The sequence below is a fragment of the Myotis nattereri genome (assembly GCF_964212035.1).
Source record: "Myotis nattereri genome assembly, chromosome: 6".
NCBI classification, from domain to species: Eukaryota; Metazoa; Chordata; class Mammalia; order Chiroptera; family Vespertilionidae; genus Myotis; species Myotis nattereri.
In genome coordinates, this window is record NC_138081.1 from 34,077,607 (window position 1) to 34,096,483 (window position 18,877).

Sequence of the window (18,877 nt, forward strand, 5' to 3'; positions counted from 1 at the left end):
CTGTTTCATATTAAAACTTCCCTTTGATGAATATCAGAACAGCAGATCTGCTCAGAGTAGTGCTCTGAACTGGAGACCATTTGAGCCAAGAGTGTTTGGTTAAAAAGCCCATGTCTTTATTAATATCCTCAGAAGGCATGGTGGGTGTCATTCCACAGAGGAACTTCATCTGAAAATGTCCATGTCAGGAAGAAAGGAGAGTTTGGGAATAAGCTCAGGGAGTTCAGGACATGCTGTCCTCAGATGTCATTGCCAGACAGAGGGCCAAATTGAGCATCCCCAGAATTTTCAGACTTCTTTATTTTTACCCACTTCCCCTGAGCTCTACTTGAATAAAACCTGTAGAATGGCTTCTCTGTGTCAATAATTGGTATTTGATGCATTAATTCAAATTTATTTGTCCCATCTGCAGTGAAAATAAAATGTTGAAATAGGGCATTCTTGGAACTACTGAGTCCTAACAGCAATTATCATCTGAACCCAACACATTGCCTTTAATTTTATACCCCTGGATAGTAACCACCAAATACAAAGAAGAGTAATAAAATACTTTGAAATCCTATCCATCATGAAAAAATGATAGCTCCCTTTTGAAATATCAAGCTCTATAGTAAAACATTACTATTATACTGGTAGATTCTTTGTCAAAGTCATAAATTTATATGTGAAGAAGTTAAAAACTCAACTGACATCATTTACCTACTTGCATTTCCTCTTAAAAAAGAAAACTGCTTAATGGAAATAGACCTGCAAAGTATAAATTACAGAATAAACTTTACCATGAAATGGGAAAACTTAGTAAGCTTGATCCCAGGCACAAAACATTTAAAAAATAATCTGGAATACTTCAAATTCTTTTCCAACTTATCTTCCTTTGAAAATACATAATATCAGTGAGGTAATAACTGTACCAGTGTCCAGTGATTAGTTAGAACTTTAGTTGTGCCTGGGATATTTAACATCATGATAACACTGCTCAAATTCTGTAACTTCAGAAAATGAAGTAATATGAAATTTCTTTCCTGACTATATGAAACCATGTCTCTCCATTCAATAGGAAATATGTTCACATCACTGGTTATGATTTCAGCCCACAGCTTTTAAAGCAATTAGGCACTTCAACTTCTTTCTAGCATTTGATCAAAACAAAAGAAATGTATTGCTTAATATAGTCAGTGGCCAAAAGCATTTTGCCTGATAAATGTATCTCTACAGAAGCTTCAAGTATGCGTGCCAACCCAATATTTCTAGTCTCTATTCACTTCTCCTGTGCTCTATTTTAACAGACCTTTTTTTCTTCTTCTTCTTTAGGCTGATGCTGTTTCATTTGAAGAAATAAAGAAGTATATTAATCAAGAGGTACAAAGGATTTTTGAAGGTTAGATTTGCTTAATGAACATTTCTGAATCCTTTACCAATTCTCATCCACTGTGGAAAATCCCTGCAGCAACATTCTCAAAAGATGGTCATTAAACAAGTCTAAGAGGCAACCCACTTTGTGATGGGAAGCTCTATTTGATAGGAAAATTTTCCTTATGCTAAGTTAAAGTCGCCTCACTATAACTTCCTATCATCATTCTTGGTCTGCTGCAACAACACAGGTAAAATATCTTTCTCTATTCAAGTGTGACCACCCTTTGGGTATTTTTATTTTCTCTTTTTTATTTATTGATTTGAGAGATAGAGAGAGAAACATTGTTGTTGAGCTTATTTATGCATTCATCGGTTGCTTCTTGTATGTGCCCTGACCAGGGACCAAACTCACTTCCTTGGCATATCCAGACGATGCTCTAATCAAATTGCATTTATTTATGCATTCATCGGTTGCTTCTTGTATGTGCCCTGACCAGGGACCAAACTCACTTCCTTGGCATATCCAGACGATGCTCTAATCAAATTGAACTACCCAGCCAGGGCCCATGGATTTTTCAATATCCTCCTTCGTTTTCTCTTCAGTGGAGTGTGCCCAGCTGCTCCGTGATCATTGCCCTTTAGAAATACTTAATCTTTAAATGTCCTTCATTCACCCAGGAGTATTTGAACAGGGCAGTGTCTTTTGACATAGGCCAGGGTCAGCAAACTATGGCCCACCAGCCAAATCCACCGACCACCTGTTTTAGTACGGCCCAAATGAGAATGGGTTTTACTTTGAAGGGGAGATGCAGGGGAGTACATTTTTTAATAGTTTTTTTTTAATCAAAAGAATATTTCATGACTAGTGAAAATGACCTAAAATTCAAATTTGTGTCCATAAATAAAGTTTTATTGAAACACAGTCACACTCATTTCTTTATGTATTTTCTCTGGCTAGTTTCATGCTAGGGCAGCAGAATTGAGTAGTTGTAACAGGGATAGTATAGCCTGCAAAGCCTTAAATATTTACTTTTGCAGAGAAAGTTTTCTGACCCCTGATAGAGACACTTCAATGACACAGCCTAAGATAGCATTTTTTGGGTAAGCATCCTTATCACATTGTTGATTCATATTGAGTTTTTAATTAACTAGCAACTTTGGATCTTCCTTGTACAAAGTTTTTAAAATTATCTGTTTCTCATTATGCACTGTTTTCATATTTAAAATATAGGTGTGCTATTTTATGTTGCTTCTTATTAAATTTCAAATGATTAGTGTTCACACATTGTTCCAACCTGAAGATACCTTTTGGAATGTTGTCTCATAAGGCAGGTTGGCCGACCTTCATAACTTTGTGTTATCTCTAAATTATAAACATCTCATCATTCTAAGTTTTTTAGAAAAGCAAGCAAGAATTCATTGACCACAGCCAGAACTTTGACACTTAGGGTGGTGAAATAAAGAAAGTCATAGCAGAAGCAACAGGAGAGCCTAGGCTTGGCTGCTGTGGCTCACTAGGAAGTCAGAGAAAAGAGGACCTTGCAGACCGGTTCACGGGGTTGCCTGGGACAAGCTGCCACTGCCCATTGTTCCCCTGGTTGCAAGTCTTCTGGGGTCTTTTAGAGGTTAGGGTAATAGGTTCCTTTGAGGGAAATAGAGGGGGAAAGGAATGTCACGGGTATGCTTCCTGGGGGGACAGTGTATTATCATTCTAATTATTGATAGACATTTTAAATTTGAAAAAGAGTCAAGGATTAGGCCTTTCTAAATTCCATTGCATCCCTCCTGCTCATTTGTATGCCATCTGTTAGTCCAGGGGTCCTCAAACTACCGCCCGCAGGCCACATGCAAATACAAATATTGTATTTGTTCCCGTTTTGTTTTTTTACTTCAAAATAAGATATGTGCAGTATGCATAGGAATTTGTTCATAGTTTTTTTTTTAAACTATAGTCTGGCCCTCCAACGGTCTGAGGGACAGTGACCTGGACCCCTGTTTAAAAAGTTTGAGGACCCCTGTTAGTCTTTTGTTTTTGTGAGTGCTGAATCCATGTAGTTGTCCTAAAATCTACTCTGCATTTTTTTAATCTATCCACAGGATATGACATGATTTTTCCAGGTGATTTGCTAAAATCAAAATCACTCCCCTCAACTGTGAACTTAATAAAGTGGGAGTTATTTGTCAGAACATAAATCCACATTGGCTCTCACGGTTTCTGCTTCTTTTGCAGAGTGTCCTGCCCTTGCTAAGCTAAAAATACATTGTTGAATTTACAAGGAATAAGATTACAAAATGCCCCAAGTTCATCTATTAACATTTCTACTGCAAACATGGCGTTAGCTACTCTCCAAGAAGCTCTTGTTATTTTAAGCAGTAATTAGCATCAGAGACCAAAATCTCAGTGCTTGAGAGCACATTATCTTATTTCACATGAACACTGGACACAGAGCAGAGGAACATGGGGACTTTTAGCCACTTCAGTGACAAAAAAGGGGAAAAAAATGTTTTCATGAATTCATGCTGTTGATCTCTACTAAGTATCTGGACAGTGCTTTACATGATAGTCTATTGACATAACTGTCTATTCATTCTTTTTTAAGCTACCAGTTTTCTCTTTCTAATTTTAATGTTGCCCCCGCATTTGAAAATCCCCTTTTATTTTCCCTTATTGACCTTTGAATCAGGCATTATGGATTAGGCTCCAAACTTTGCAATTCAGACATTCCACCTCAACAATCATCTCTCAAGTATCTCTGCCTGACAAAGAAAAGACACAGTGGCTCTCCGGGGGACACTGCAGAACATAGAGGCATGTGCAGGATGCAGTGCACAAGGAAATCCCCAAGTGCGCTTGTTCACATTTCATTAATAACTACAAGACAGCAGCGGCAGAACATTATAGCAAGCATAGGGCCCTTCTGAGCATGGGGCCTTGTGTGACTCACAAGTAGCCTGTCCATGAAGCTGCCCCAGGTGCACGGCAGCTAGGATCTCAGCATTGCATCTTTAGTAGAAGAGGGAGAGCCAGCAAATACATGCTTTTGGATTGCAATCTAAAATTTTCCTTTAATTCTCAATTTCCATGACTTCTCATGTCAATTATCTTCTTTTTTTTTTTTTCTTATGAGGGCTGGTGGGCCCACGGGTATTTTATTGAAATAGCAGTGGTGGTTGATAATACTTTCTAGATTCAATGTAAAAAAAAAAGTCTCAACATTGCAGGATACCTATATATGATGGTAAATATAGTGGGTTCCATTTCTGAGATGATGGGTTTTAATGTTTTATTGTTGGGCATGGAGGTGTGGACTCAAACAAACCACACTGCATAGATAATGTAAAGAGATCACTGAAAAAATTTTTTTTATTGTTGACACTGTTACAGACATCCCCCATCTCCTCCTGGCCTTTGCCCATCTCTATTTTATTTTTCATCTCAAGCAGCTTTAAGGTTGAACTTCGATTTTGTAAAAGACTTTAGATAAAAATATATATGAAATACTTCAGCAGTTCATTAGTCTCATTTTCTTAAAAGCTGGTTAAGAATGTCAGAAAATATAACCAAGCACTACCAGGGAACTGTTTCGTGTTGAGATCTGCGAGATATTTATTTTCGAGTCCTGTGGACGCTGGAGGAAGGCCTGGCCCCCGGTGGCCTGCCCTGTGCCTTGAGCAGTGGAGACGTGGCTCCTTCTTCCTGGGCGGGCTCCCATGTTGCCCACTCCCAGATCATTCTGTGGTTACTCCCAGGAGAGGCTGTCTGCCTCCTGCAGAGGAGGCCAGGGGGCGTTGGTCACTCTTGGCTGTCTTGGGGCAGCCTTGCCTGGCTTGCACTTGCTTGTCAACTCCTCTCAGTCCTCCAGCTCCCCCTCTGCATTTCCACCCCTTCTTCCTCTCTCAGGGTCCCCCCTGTCTACTGGAATCTGCAGGGTGCAGTCTCCCCAGCTCTCCTCTGGCTTCACCACATCTCTCCCACCACCTCTCCCAGCCTCTCCAGCCTGAGCCCAGCTCCCTCACAAGCCCCAGGTGTCTCAGCCTCAAGACAATATTCTCAAATGGCCCGCAAGGAAATTCTTTCCTGAGACATCTTGACTCGCAGACTCCATGTGTGATACCCCCTCTCCTTTTACCTCTGTCGGCACCAGTCCCACAAAACTCTCTTCGCCCAAACAGAATTGTTCCTGAAACCCAGAATTTAGTTATTTAGCACTTTAGTTCACTTATCTCAAGATTATCCAATTCAGTCCGTTTACTTTTCCATTTAGAAGTCTCTTCCCCATGGCTTCTGAACACTACTTACAAAACGAAAAAAGGAAAACTCCATTTTCACAAATCATAGAGCTCCAAGGTCATGGTTCTCCTTTTCAAGAAAGCTTTCTCTGTAAAAGCAAAGAGTAACTTTTACATGTTAAAACAGTTACAGTTAAAAATATTTTCCATAGTCCAATCTCTATTTCATCCAATTTACTTCTTCCTGTTTTTTTGTTTGGATCTGTCATTCAGTTCATAGGATTTCCTCAGGATTTCCATGGCTGTCCGCTCCTGCATACGAACTGGGTTCTAGCAAATTGAGAGTTGTGAGTGAATGAGTGAATGGAGAGGCTTGCCAATCGCGAGCTTCATTTTTTTATTTTAAATATATTTTTATTAATTTGAGAGAGAGAGAGAGAGAGAGAGAGAGAGAGAGAGAGAGAGAGAGAGATCTGCTTTTTCCTGAAGGCCCCCCACTGGGGATAGAGCCTGCAAACCAGTCAGGTGCCCTGATTGGAACTGAACCTGGTAAACTCTTGGTTCATAGGTCAACGCTCAACCGCTGATACACCATGGCAGCGTGAGCTTCACTTTAAGGCAGTCTAGCTGGGCTTTTGCATTGAGGGATCCTCATATTTCAGTGTCTTTAAGTCTTTCCTCTTAGTATGATCAGATCCCCCAACGAAAACACTTCCATTTCCTCCCAGCTGCCAGCATTTGGGGAGCAACGTCCGAGAGCTGAGCTGGGGCTTTAGCACAGAACCTGTAAATGCTCATTTATTCTCCTTGCTTTCAGAAGGAAAGCCCACGTCTCAGTGGATGGAGTCTGTGGCCCCCAGTGCAGAGACAGTCTGTTTAGCCTTTTCAGATAATAAACCTCTGTCATTTGCTAGGCTTGGGCAGGGGCAAGCCCAGCTGTGTAGAGCAGAGACAGAGATTTCTGACTATTTCTTAAACAGGCTTTGAACCAATTCTCCTTATTTTAGTTCCATCCATTACCCCCATTTCCAGATTCCCCCAATTCCCCTCTTTCTGGTTCTCAGTTTCCAACATTTTGTTATACTCTCTCCTTTCACAGTCTCTCTATTCCTCTGGTTTTATGCCTTTAAAAAGATCTTACTTGTTTTTCGGGGATTCAGGAAAGAGTTAAAACAGAGGCATGTGTTCAACCCACCATCTTTACCCACAATAACATTTCAAAGCAACAAGTTTACAAAGGTGGCAAAGGACTGGGCCAGAGTTAAGTGCAGCAGGAACAACCTTTGGGTGATGATAAACCAAAAATGAATATGAATTCATTAAACAATGCTATTGAATTTGCAGTTAAAATGAAATCAGAAAATAATTACTACAATATGAGAGGAAATTACCCTGTTGATATGTTTGCCCCTCGGGAGAGAACTGCATCTAGTTTTGGTTTCCACATTTAAGCAATGTATGGAAAAGCCCTGGGATAGGGGAGCCAAAAAGTGATTTACAAAACAGATTACCAAGCCTACGAGTAAAAGTTGTTTAAGCTGAAGGCTAAGAGGTAACAATATTTTTGAGTATGTGACTGATTTCCTAAGAGAAATACTCATTAGCTACCCTCTGCTTCCATTATGGAGCAGCAAAAGAAAATAAGTTGAAGCTGTACCAAGAAAATGGGCGATTAAACATTTGAATGAGCGTTAGGAGGAAAAGATGAATTTCTCTCTTTGAAAATATTTACAAATTCTATCTGTGAAATAGAAGATAAACGTGGGCTAGATGACATCTGAGTGTCCCTTCTTCATATAGGTAATTTCTCATTACTTTATATGAATGTCTGCATTGCATTGCTGAACTCCTTCTCCAAGGAAAGCAAACCATCAGTCTTGTTTGTTAGAGTGATTGCTGGGGGTTTGCCTTGGCAGGTGGAATATGTGAGTTTGGCTTGTGCAAGCTCCTGTCTGAAGTCTTCAATTTCCTGCCTCATTAGAAAGCATAGCCAAAAACAGTTTCATTAATGAAAAATCGCTGAAAACATAGGAAAGGCAATAAAAAATACAGGTCTTTACAATTTATTTAGAGGCTCAGAAACATGCTATTTTACATAATAGAGCATTAGAGTAGGGTTCTGAAGAAGTCATTACCTTATACTTAAATGGCTATTTCTGAGCATAGCTTAACGCTAGATAATTTACAGCTAGAAGCAATTATTCTAAAATTTTCTCTGTTTTACTGAAAATATTAAAAACCACCCCAAGCAAATTACTTGTAAACTTAATTCATACATGAGAGAGGAAAAATTAGTACTGTGAATACTTGCACTTAGACATTGAAGGTATTCAATGAGATATGTCTTAAATTAAGAAAAATTATACTGAAATGCACATATATTTATATATATATGTTTTAAATTCAAAACAACAAATAGTTTGCAAAGTTTCAAGCTATAATAATTGAATTTCATATTTGTTTATAAAATACCCAGTTTATAATTTAATATACTAATATATATAACTACATTCAATGTATAGATTTGCAAAATTATAACTGTATATTAATTACAAATGTGTTTTATCTGTTATTAATAATGTAGTTTCACTCAAGGATATAAATTTTCAAATACTACATGTGTTATCTATTGCTGCATAAGAAAATAACTCAAGCCCTGGCTGGTTTGCCTCAGTTGGTTGGAACATTGTCCAGTACACTGAAAGGCTGCAGGTTCGAATCCCAGTCAGGGCACATACCTAGGTTGCAGGTTTGATCCCTGGTTGGGGCACATACAAGAGGCAGCTAATCGATGTTTCTCTCTCACATCGATGTCTCTCTCTTTTTCTCCCTCTAAAATCAATAAAAGGTATCCTCTGATGAGTATTTAAAAAAAACAAACAAAAAACAACTCAAAACTTTAGTGGCTTAAAAAGTTTTATTATCTCACATTTTCTGTGGGTCAGAGACTTGAAAGGTTGCTTATTGTGTGGTTCTGTCTACAACAAAGTCAGTCAGGATATGAGGCAGAGTGGAAGTCGTCTAAAAGCTTGACGGACTGGAAGACCCACTTTCAGGTGTACTTACATGGCTGCTGGCAGGTGGCTTCGTTCGTCCCCATGTGGGTCTCTCCACAGAACATCTTGAGTGTCTTCAGTGCCTTGGGTGACTTAGTCTCCCTTGTTACACACTGTCAATTCTGCTTTTTTCTACTTATTAGAAATGAAAAGCAAGTTCCAGGCCACACTGGAGAATGGAGGAATTAGACTTCACCTGATTCTATTTGAAAGGGCATGTCAAGGAATTTGTAAACCTATTTTAAATCACTGCACATTCACAAGATTATTGGAAAGTAGCTTAGATTTATTTAAAACCATTTTTTAATATGAACCTAAATTCTCTCCACAAGTCATTGCCAGAGGTTAGTTAGATTCTACGTTATTGTTCTGTCCACTAGATCGGCTGTATCTCTGAAGCACCGAACTCTCTCAGATCCTGTGATCAGCACAGCTGGTCCTCATCTATATTCAAACAACTTTGTGCAACCCATTTTATTTGACCAATCAAAAACCTCTCTCAGCAATCAGACCATTTGGTAAATTAGATGTTCTTAAATTGAAAGCCAAATCTTTTTTTCATTGACTTTCATGTAAAAAATATTTGGCATTTTTTTTTTACCTAAAAGTATTCTTATAGCATGATGTATTATTTTTCCTTTCACAAATGCAGAGAGGATGGCTGTGTTCCTCTCCCAACTCAAGCTACCAGCGGCAATGTTGGCTGCTCAAGCTCATGGGAGGCCTGGGCCACCAGGAAAGGATGGATTACCTGGGCCACCAGGAGACCCCGGACCTCAAGGTAAGTCATCAGGTATAATATTTGTTTACCAGTTCTTTAATGCTCACTATTTATAACATGCTAATCACAGTTAGGCAATATATTTATTCATTATATATGTATATATAAAATGATTTCGTATATAATATCTTGTTAATATTTGATATTCTAGAAATATATTTTTAACTATTACTTCTTCAAATTAATATTTGTTGTGCTAATAACAGTAATAACAGGTGTTTATATATCACTAGAGGCCTGGTGCACGAAATTTGTGTATGGAGGGGGGCGGGTCCCTCAGCCTGGCCTGCACCCTCTTCAATCTGGGACTCTTCAGGGGATGTCTGACTGCTGGTTTAGGCCTGATCCCTAAACCGGCAGTCGGACATCCCTCTCGCAATCCAGGACTGCTGGATCATAACCACTCACCAGCCTGCCTGCCTAATTGCCCCTAACCACTCTGCCTGCCTGCCTGATCACCCCTAACCCCTCTGCCTGCGAGCCTAATCACCCCTAACTGCCCTCCCCTGCTGGCCTGATTGCCCCTAACCGCCTCTGCCTTGGCCTGCACCACTGTGGCTTTGTCTGGAAGGAGGACTGGACAACCGGAAGATGTCAGTTGACCCGGTCTAATTAGCATATTGCTCTTTTATTAGTATAGATTATTATCTGAGAATCTCAGAGTTGTTTTTGCCACCGTGTTGATGTATGTAGACAATAAGAATCATCATCTTACTATCTTAAACTGAGGGGGAAAAAGCTATTACTATAAGTAGTGATTTGGGGCCAGAATATTTTTTGAAAAATTTTAGAATCCTTCTCCCTCTAATAGAGCTTGTAGATGGTAACTCTGAATTTTAAAGAATTTCTTTTAGGGTTTCTAAAAATTTTAAAGCAAGACTTTTCTTAAATTGGCAAAAAAATGACAGACCAGATCTTGGATGTAGCTCAACCAGATTGATCTGGGAAGGCCATTTTCTAGAATTACATTAGCGATCAGGCAAGGGGCCACATAGGCCCAGGTTTAGAAGATTCACAACTCCGACAAGAAAACAATAAATCCAATGGGTATGTACCATGAAAGATAAGACCAGGGAAACTATATTGCATGTGTTACCATGGAGGAGCTCAAGCACTCTCCTTGTTAAATAATCGAAAGTTTGTTTAGGAGAAAAGAGAAAGCTCACAACAGAATTACCTAGGGATATAGTCCACAATACCATATATGCAGAGAATTACTTTTCATCCACTAGTTCACTTTCCTTCCTACTGCTCCTCTGTAACATCAAGCCTCATTTTCAGCAGGAAGTGCCCCAGGGAGATTGACATGCCCTCTCTCAATGAAAAGAGCAAGAACTGTCCCCAGCTGCAGGGTTTGTTAGGGCCCTAAGTTACAATCCAGAGTGACAAGGCTACTGGCTTCATGAGCCCAGTGTAAAACAACAATAGTAAAATCACTGTAGTTACCTGGAGTACATTCTGTCCTTCCCTTATTTAATAGAGAGGTTTGGCAGGTAGTCGGAGGAAAAGTGTAGAATCAGATGCAGCCTTCTGTGTGTACACTGTTGTCCAGAGGGTGGTTAATTATTATCTTTTGCTAGTTGGGTCTGTTCTGAAGTTAGAATTTATGAGACTGGAACAAAGAGCTTGAAAACCCATCTGAAGATGCATGATGCCTCAAAAGACCTGAAGAGTATGGACTGTTAACACTTGTAGGAGAAAAGCCTTGGGCAGATGCCTCAAACAGTGGCAGTCTAAGAGGACAAGGACAGTGGAAAGTCAGGACATCGAGGAGAACCGTTCTGGAACTGGAGTCACCTGTCCACACAGCACCTGTCTCCGGGCTCCCTTCCCGTGTAGGGGAGGCCCATCTGGAAGGATCTCAAAGGCAAGGCTAAGTCCACAGTGTCAGCAAAGCTTTTGGAAACCAGACTTCCATTCACCATGTGACTTACCTTCCCTTTTGTGATGGATTTCTATGGGTTCTACCTGCAGTTCTGCTGAGGAGATCTTACAGCCTGCTTCCACTCCTGATATATGATTCGGATGCAATTCTTGAATTTGAAAGCCTTGCCCAAATGATTTTCAATTTTTTTAAAACCGAGGTTTAGTGAAGTTGATAAAACTTTGGTCTCAGCTGATGGTTTTTGACAATAGACATGTCTTGAGTATAATTCAGCTTGGTGACACCCCAGGGTTTACCTGATATCTCATTTGCAGTACTTATTAAATGCCAGAAATGCAGCAGAAAAAATAAAACTTGCAAACTATGGGATTCATTTCTGAAGGAATATTTGCCTATCATCAAGCTATATTGATAATTCTCTCTAAAGTCACAGAGAAGCCCTAGCCAGTTTTTCTCAGTGGATAGAGCATCAACCTGCAGACCAAAGCATCCTGGGTTCCATTCCGGTCAAGGGCACATACCTTAGTTGCAGGTTCCTCCCCAACCCAAACCCATGCAGGAGGCAACCAATCAATGTGTTTCTCTCACATCAATGTTTCTCTCTTGTCTTTCTCTCTCTCTCTTCCACTCTCCCTAAAAATCAATGGAAAAATATCCTCGGGTGAAGATTAACTAAAAATAAATAAATAAATAAATAAATAAATAAATAAATATTAAAAAATAAAGCCACAGAGAACCCTGACTGGAAAAAGAAAACCAAGAGGCTACCGCTTGGTTTTTGGTGCCTTCCCAGGCGTTCACAAGGAATTGCTACTCTCTGGTAGACAAATAGAATGAAGTGCTCAGAAGATGAAGTTTTACATGTAACTTCAAAGCTTTGCTCCACTCAATGTAAAAGTTTTCTCAAAAAGGAAAGGAAAAAATGCATGTAAAACTGCTACCCTAGTGACTATGTAAACCTCAGGTGCTGCTGGCTGAGTTTGTCCTCGTAACACAGGGCATGGTTGAGTTTGAGACAAGGTTGCAGTGAGGACGCAGCCCAGAGAGGGAAAGGAAATGTGGGTGCTGAGCAGCAGTGTGTCTGCCCAGTTATGAATTCTGTTTGATGGTGGCTCTCCTGGAATTTCTGAAAGAATTAGCTTTTCGGTGTTTTTTCAGAAAATAAATCCATTTTCATTTGAAATAAAGTGATTTGGTTTGAAATATGCAATATAGAATGAGTCCCTTATTATATTACTACTAGAGGCCCGATGCAGGAAATTTGTGCAAGAGTAGGCCTCTGTCCCCCGGCTTCCCTCTGGCACCTGGGACCCAGGTTTCCCTGGCAGCCATAGCTTCCTCCAGAAGGGCATCCGGTCTAATTAGCATATTACACTTTTATTATTATAGATGTGTAGGGAAGGACACGAATTTGAAGGGGTCTGCCTCGTTAGTTTCCTGTGTTTATTTTGAAAAGCAGTAAATATGTAAAAAGCAAGGATAAAATCCATACAAGAAAGAGTATTAGAAGCACGTGATCCAACTTGGAAAAGGGAGGTACTGCTCCTGCCGAGGTTGTGATCGTGGGAACTGGGGACCCTCCTGAAGCCCCCTGATCTCTCAGTGAAAATAGTGAATCATTCTGATTCAGGTTGGGTCACCTCATTTACGTTTTTTCTAAATTCTCAAAGTGGGTGATTGTTGGCATCTTTTTAAAATTCAGAAGCATTTCCAAACGGTCTTATATTTTAACCAGCCCGTGGGTTTCTGATTGTTGCCTTCCCGATGCCCACTGAGAGCACCTTCCTTGGTGTGCGTTCTCACCTCAGTCTGCAGCGCGGGGCCTCCTCGTTTGTCCTGCCTGGGATGAGCAAGACTGTGCCACGTTAGGATCAAAGAAGCCTCCATCCAGCTGGCTTCTCCTGTGTAAGCAAGAGAGGCGCATTTTCCTAACAGACCTTAGCCTCCTGAACGAGTTCAAGAGGAAGAACTTTATTTCAACTTTTTCCAAAGCACAGTTATTTCTCCACCTCTATGAAAACTGGGACGATCAGATGCCACAGTTGAAAGCCCTGTCCATTCAGGAGAAACAACCCCACCGAGCCCCCCACTGTGTGGATGTGGGGTCAGGAGAAAACAGGGCCAGCCATTTCACATAACCTCCATCGGTTTTGAAAAGACACTGTTGGGAATGATTTCTCTTACTTTTAAACTTTCAAAGTTTACCTGTTATTGGTTTATAGGAAGGAAACTTGCTGTTATTTGTAAGCCAGTGGCCCATAGAGTAGTTCATGTGACGGATATAGATTTGACCTTTAAAATTTGTCAGCAGTAGGGAGCTTAAGTAATGGGAGGCATGTGCGTGTCGAAATGACGGAAGGGTGCTGCGGTCCATTAGTAGACGAAACCAGGGAGCCGAACAGCTTATAAAGCTTGAGGCAGGTCCCCACATGGAGAAACGCCAGGAACACTCCCTTGCTGATCTCATGTGCACAGTGGGTGTATAGATGCACAGATTTATAACTTTGGGAGCATATCTCTGGCGTTAAGATGGAATTCTCCCTACCGGAAATAAATGAAGTCTGTCACCTAAAAAACTACAGCAGCACCTGATTTCTTCACTTAACACCTCTCGGTGCTTTAGATTAGGACACTGCTGTTGTTGGGTTTCTGTTTTCTTACATAAGCTACAGTGATGTCAGACTATCACCCTGCATACTTCCAGGCCATGAAAATACATGTGCATTGCAAATAGACACACCTTTTAGTCTTTTCCAAATTTCAGGGGAGGCCTACCTTAAGTGGGTGAAAAGCTTAATTCTAAAAAGTAAGTTGTTATTGACTTTATTAGTATTCTAATCTGAAACTTTGTTGTGAAGCAATTATAAAATGAGACCCTATAACTTTATGGCAGCCTTCATCCATGATGAGTTTGGGACCTTGTGCAATTCAACAGCTTTGTCTATTAATCGTAGGTTGTTATTAACCAAAGAACTGAGAGATTTGTACAAATAAATTAGTACATTTGAGAGGAGAAGTGTATATGTCACCCTCTTATACAAATATACAAATTATTAACTCTTGTTTTGTGATACCATGTTCACCAAGTTCATGTGGAATAATATATTTTTGCCTTAGTTAAAATCTGAAAACTGAATTTAAATATATAGATTTTAACAGAAATATTCATCATTTGAAATTGTGTTACAATCTTGTTAATTCTTTTGTTAATCAAAAGTTTGTATATCTTTAGTCATATTTTTTTCTTCCTCATTTTTTTTTAGCCTATGATCTTAAGGCTAGACGTAGCTTGAGGGTCAACTTTATAATCTTTCTATAACAGTAAAACCTAGGTTGAACTATCAAATATACCTCAGGCATGAAATATTATTTTACTGCAGGAAAGTTTAAATAATGCATTTAAAAGGGTGCTTTCAAAATGACCCCAAGTACAAACATCGTTTCTTGTTGTTTACATGTACTAAATGAAAGTCACTTATATACAAGAAATCCTGGGAATATTTTAAAGTTGCATATGTATCAACTTGGGGTACTGGGCCACATGTTCAAGCCACTGCTCTCTCTAGGATCTAGGATTGTATTGAGTGTCTATAACATAGTTTTCAGATATAAATGTGTGAAGACTTCCCATTGGGTATATTTCTAGTATGCACCTCAAGATATATCGTAAATGTAATCCTTTTTTTGAATATTTTCACATTTATGGTCAGGTCACACCTCCAAAACCAAGAAATAATGATGTGTTGATTACATTGCTAATGTTATTTGGATAATAATGTATACGCTGTATGGTCAAGTCAAGACTGTTGCTCCCAAACTGATGTCTAATTCTGAGCAATAATGTGAAATAATCTGTCCTATATACTGTTCATAGAGAATATTAAATGTTCTCCTCCTATCATGTTCAGCTGTAATAACACACCTTTATGGACAGGCACAACTGAGTTAGGACCTATTGTTTCCTACTGAGAAACTGTCCTACCTGTTAGCCTTGCTGTGTGTCCACATGATTCTGCATGACCACTCTGTTCCTTCAGGACCAGGAGCCATGGTTTAAGTATGAGAAAGTTGGAAATTAAAACTCTACTTACCATCACTGTGAAACTTATAGCCACAGACCCTTCTCTTCAATGTCTTACATGGATGAAGACATTATATAAAACCCAGATTGAAATGTTTTATGCTTTCTTAAAGCAGGGATAAGAGGCACAGATTGCTCTGTACCTTTCTACCTGAGGTAACAATAAGCATATTCAGTAACAAGAATGATTTTGTCTTAAAATGTACAGAGATCCTAGGCCTAATTTATTTTGGTTAAAGTATCTTAAATTGATGAAGTGAGTTTAGAAGGATCCCTCAGTCTTCCCTTGCGTTCTGGAACTGCTGAAGTTCCTCCTCTTTGGAGTTACGAACTGCCATGTTAAACAGGAGGTTGCTGTTTGAACATTACCAGAAAGGATATCATGTTGCTACAGACAGTCATTTGAACCAAGTCCCGCGATGTTGTCCTCTCCTGACTCCGAGATGGGTGAATTCGCATATGGTCACGCTCTTACTGTCATTTATTAAAATGATGAGTTTTTGTTCCTTTTGTTTCCTTTAATTCTTAGACTAAGGTCCAGCGTCTTGCTGTCATATTATTTTGTCCTTGTAGTAAGCAGAACTCTCAGTATATTTATATTTAGCCTGAACCTACCCTCCAGTCATAATTCCTATTGAAGACTCTCACACACCTTGTCATAGCTATTTGACGGAAGATTGGAATGATTGATTTCAGTTACTTAGGTATCATTTTCAGTACCCAAAGTCTCACTATCAAACATTTGACTAGTTGTACTTTTTATGCCAGTAGTTGCATATTTCTAAGCTCCTCATTGCCTATCGCATCTAATCTGTTTGGTATGTAAGTTTGATATGTGGTTAATGCAAAACAGACAGTTAAAGTAGTATATTAGCTCTGTGTTAAGTGGACAAATTACAGAAATACTCTAGACTAGAAACATGGCTTTTATTTATACTGTGCTACCATAGAATGCTCTTACTTCTGTGTCTCTCTTTTTATATATCTCTCCCTTAGGCTACCGAGGACAGAAAGGAGAAAGAGGGGAACCTGGAATTGGGCTCCCAGGGAGTCCAGGTCTCCCTGGGACTTCAGGTAATAGTGATATTTATCTGCACAACACAAGCAAGCTTCTAAAATAAGGAGCCATGCCTTTTCCCCGATGCCCTTATGTGTTGCTACAGGAGAGGTTGAATAATGTTGGTTGGAGTGAGGAAGAAAGAGCCATACGTGATCTGCATTCTGATGGCGTCTTTTATTTCACTAGCTCCGGGTTCGCCAGGCTCACCGGGTGCCCCAGGTCCTCAGGGACCCCCAGGACCTAGTGGAAGATGTAACCCAGAAGATTGCCTCTATCCTGTATCTCATGCCCGTCAGCGGACAGGTGGAAAATAAGCACACGTAAGGAGGACTTGATTTGGGGTGATAGCCCCTTGCTGTTGAGCTATCTGAATACGGTCAAACCCTCATGATATGTGGGTGGCTTTTTTTTTTTTGGTGTAGGCAGACATTAAATGCAACAATTTGAATCCTATTCCTATAGCAATTGCGATATCAGCATTTTTAGACATTTTCCCAAATTCATTCCATATGTTTTGCTTTAGCATTACTGATTTTTATTCAGGGTTTTCTTGAAATACATAAGCAAATCTTATCATTAGCTCTTCTTCAAGAGAAAATTACATTTTATGATTTAGTAGACTGATGGTGAGGTCCTTTTTGTAGTCTCATCAACTTGTATTTGGCCTTTGACTTCTCAATTTTAAAGTTTCAGAGTTACATTGAGGTTTTCTTGGTGGTTAAATTTGCTGTCATTGCTAAAAATGTCATCTTTTTTGATATAGTGCATTGCTCCTGCTGAATGTTTTTTGACTACTTTTTATAGCTTAAGAATTCTTCTACCATCCTATATCCATCCTACTTATGCAGAGACATAGATAGGCAATAAGAGTTTCACTTTATAACATATTTTTGAGGGGTTACCAGGAGGCTGTTTTATCAGGGAGCCCAAAAAACCCAACATAGCCAAGTATTGAAATTATTTTCTTAATTCTGTATAATGAGCCAAATTCAAAGCCGGCATGAATATGTATGGCATGAAAAGGAAGAAATGAAGTCCAATTGTGTGTGAGTTCCACAAGAAAAGCCTAGCACCGTAGTCCCTTTGCTGAGTTTCTCCGTTGGGAAACAGAAAGTTGTTTCCCCTAAGAGGTCTTCGGTGGTGAAGGCACCAAGCTGTCTTTGGTACTGGCAAGAACTTCGGACCCCTGTATCCATTATCCTTCTGGCCTCATCACTCTCAGACTGTAGGAGGAGACCCAGCCATCAGAACAAATGACGAGATGAGTAGCGGCTGGAAAAGAAACCCCTTCCCTGTGGTGTGACAGATGCGCATGGGCAAGGTGAAGCCCAGAAGCTCTTAGGGAGAATCATGTTTCTCCAGGAAGCTGTTTTCCCTAAAAGCTGCAGCAAGAGGTACAGGCAGCGACAAAAAGCCATGGGACTTGGAGCTACAACTAGCGCTCAGACCAAACAGCTAACACTCATTGCAGGGGGAACCACAGGGGCTGCAAAACACTACGTCTTCTGGCAGGAAACGAAAATGCAGTGATCGCCAACCACATCACTAAATGATATTTGCTTGCCTAACTATACATTATTTTGAGAGACTGTGGGTGGAAAGCAACTCATTTTCTAGAACGTTGAGCATGAGGATGTTGCTGAAATCTAAGTATTGGGTTCCACCGATGCTGAGAGCTTGCTGCCCAGAGCCCTCCTGACACAGAAACCAAGAGGCCTCACCTCTTCAAGAAACAGGGCCGATTCCAGCTTAGCCAAATCAGGCTGGGATGATAGCTTTCAGCTGTTAATTGAAAAATGAGTTTAGAAAGGCAAACCCACTGAAATTGGAAAAGCTGTGAACAGAGTTGCGTTGGGAGCGTGCCTAGATTAAGATAGGCCTTGTTCAAATGCACCCATGAGTTGAACTAATTTTTATTGTAGATTAATAAACTGCTGGTCAGGGATATCTACATGGTTGTGCATACATACAACCTTTTGGTTATTTCATATTGAATTATGTTGTATATTTCAATTCCAAGTTTATTTATTTTTTCCAAGGTTATTTTATTTATTTCAAGTGGTTTTAACTTTAAATTGATTTTGTTCTTTATTCTCTTTCTTGTGCAATACTTACAATGGTGCTGTGTTTTAAAATTATATAATTGGAATATACATATGCATTTTTAGTACAATGATAATTTATCCCAAATATATATACAAAGATCTAAATCTGGTGCTATGTGTATATCTTGAGCTTTTAATTTGTTGACTTTTCTGAAAGCTTACAGCTCATCTGCCTTTCATTAATTTATTTGAATTTGTCATGAAGCTAAATATTTTGTTTTCAGAAATTATTTTTTCATATTAATAGGTTGTTTATCCTTATACCTCTTTACTAATCCAGAAGTATTTATTTTAGCATTTTAATGTTTTCATGAATTTTTTTGCTG

General features: G+C 39.5%; 1 protein-coding gene across 1 annotated transcript in view; it reads left to right on the top strand.

Annotated features, from left to right (window-relative positions):
• The window catches only part of COL19A1 (collagen type XIX alpha 1 chain), a 301,251-nt gene extending 284,458 nt beyond the window's left edge, over positions 1–16,793 (top strand). Inside the window, exons 49-52 of the mRNA XM_081094481.1 lie at positions 1,312–1,378; positions 9,292–9,420; positions 16,383–16,460; positions 16,633–16,793. Coding sequence (XP_080950607.1) covers positions 1,312–1,378; positions 9,292–9,420; positions 16,383–16,460; positions 16,633–16,760 — 402 coding nt within the window. The 3' untranslated portion in view covers positions 16,761–16,793. The remainder of the gene's footprint in view (positions 1–1,311; positions 1,379–9,291; positions 9,421–16,382; positions 16,461–16,632) is intronic.
• The last annotated feature ends 2,084 nt before the right edge of the window (positions 16,794–18,877 follow it).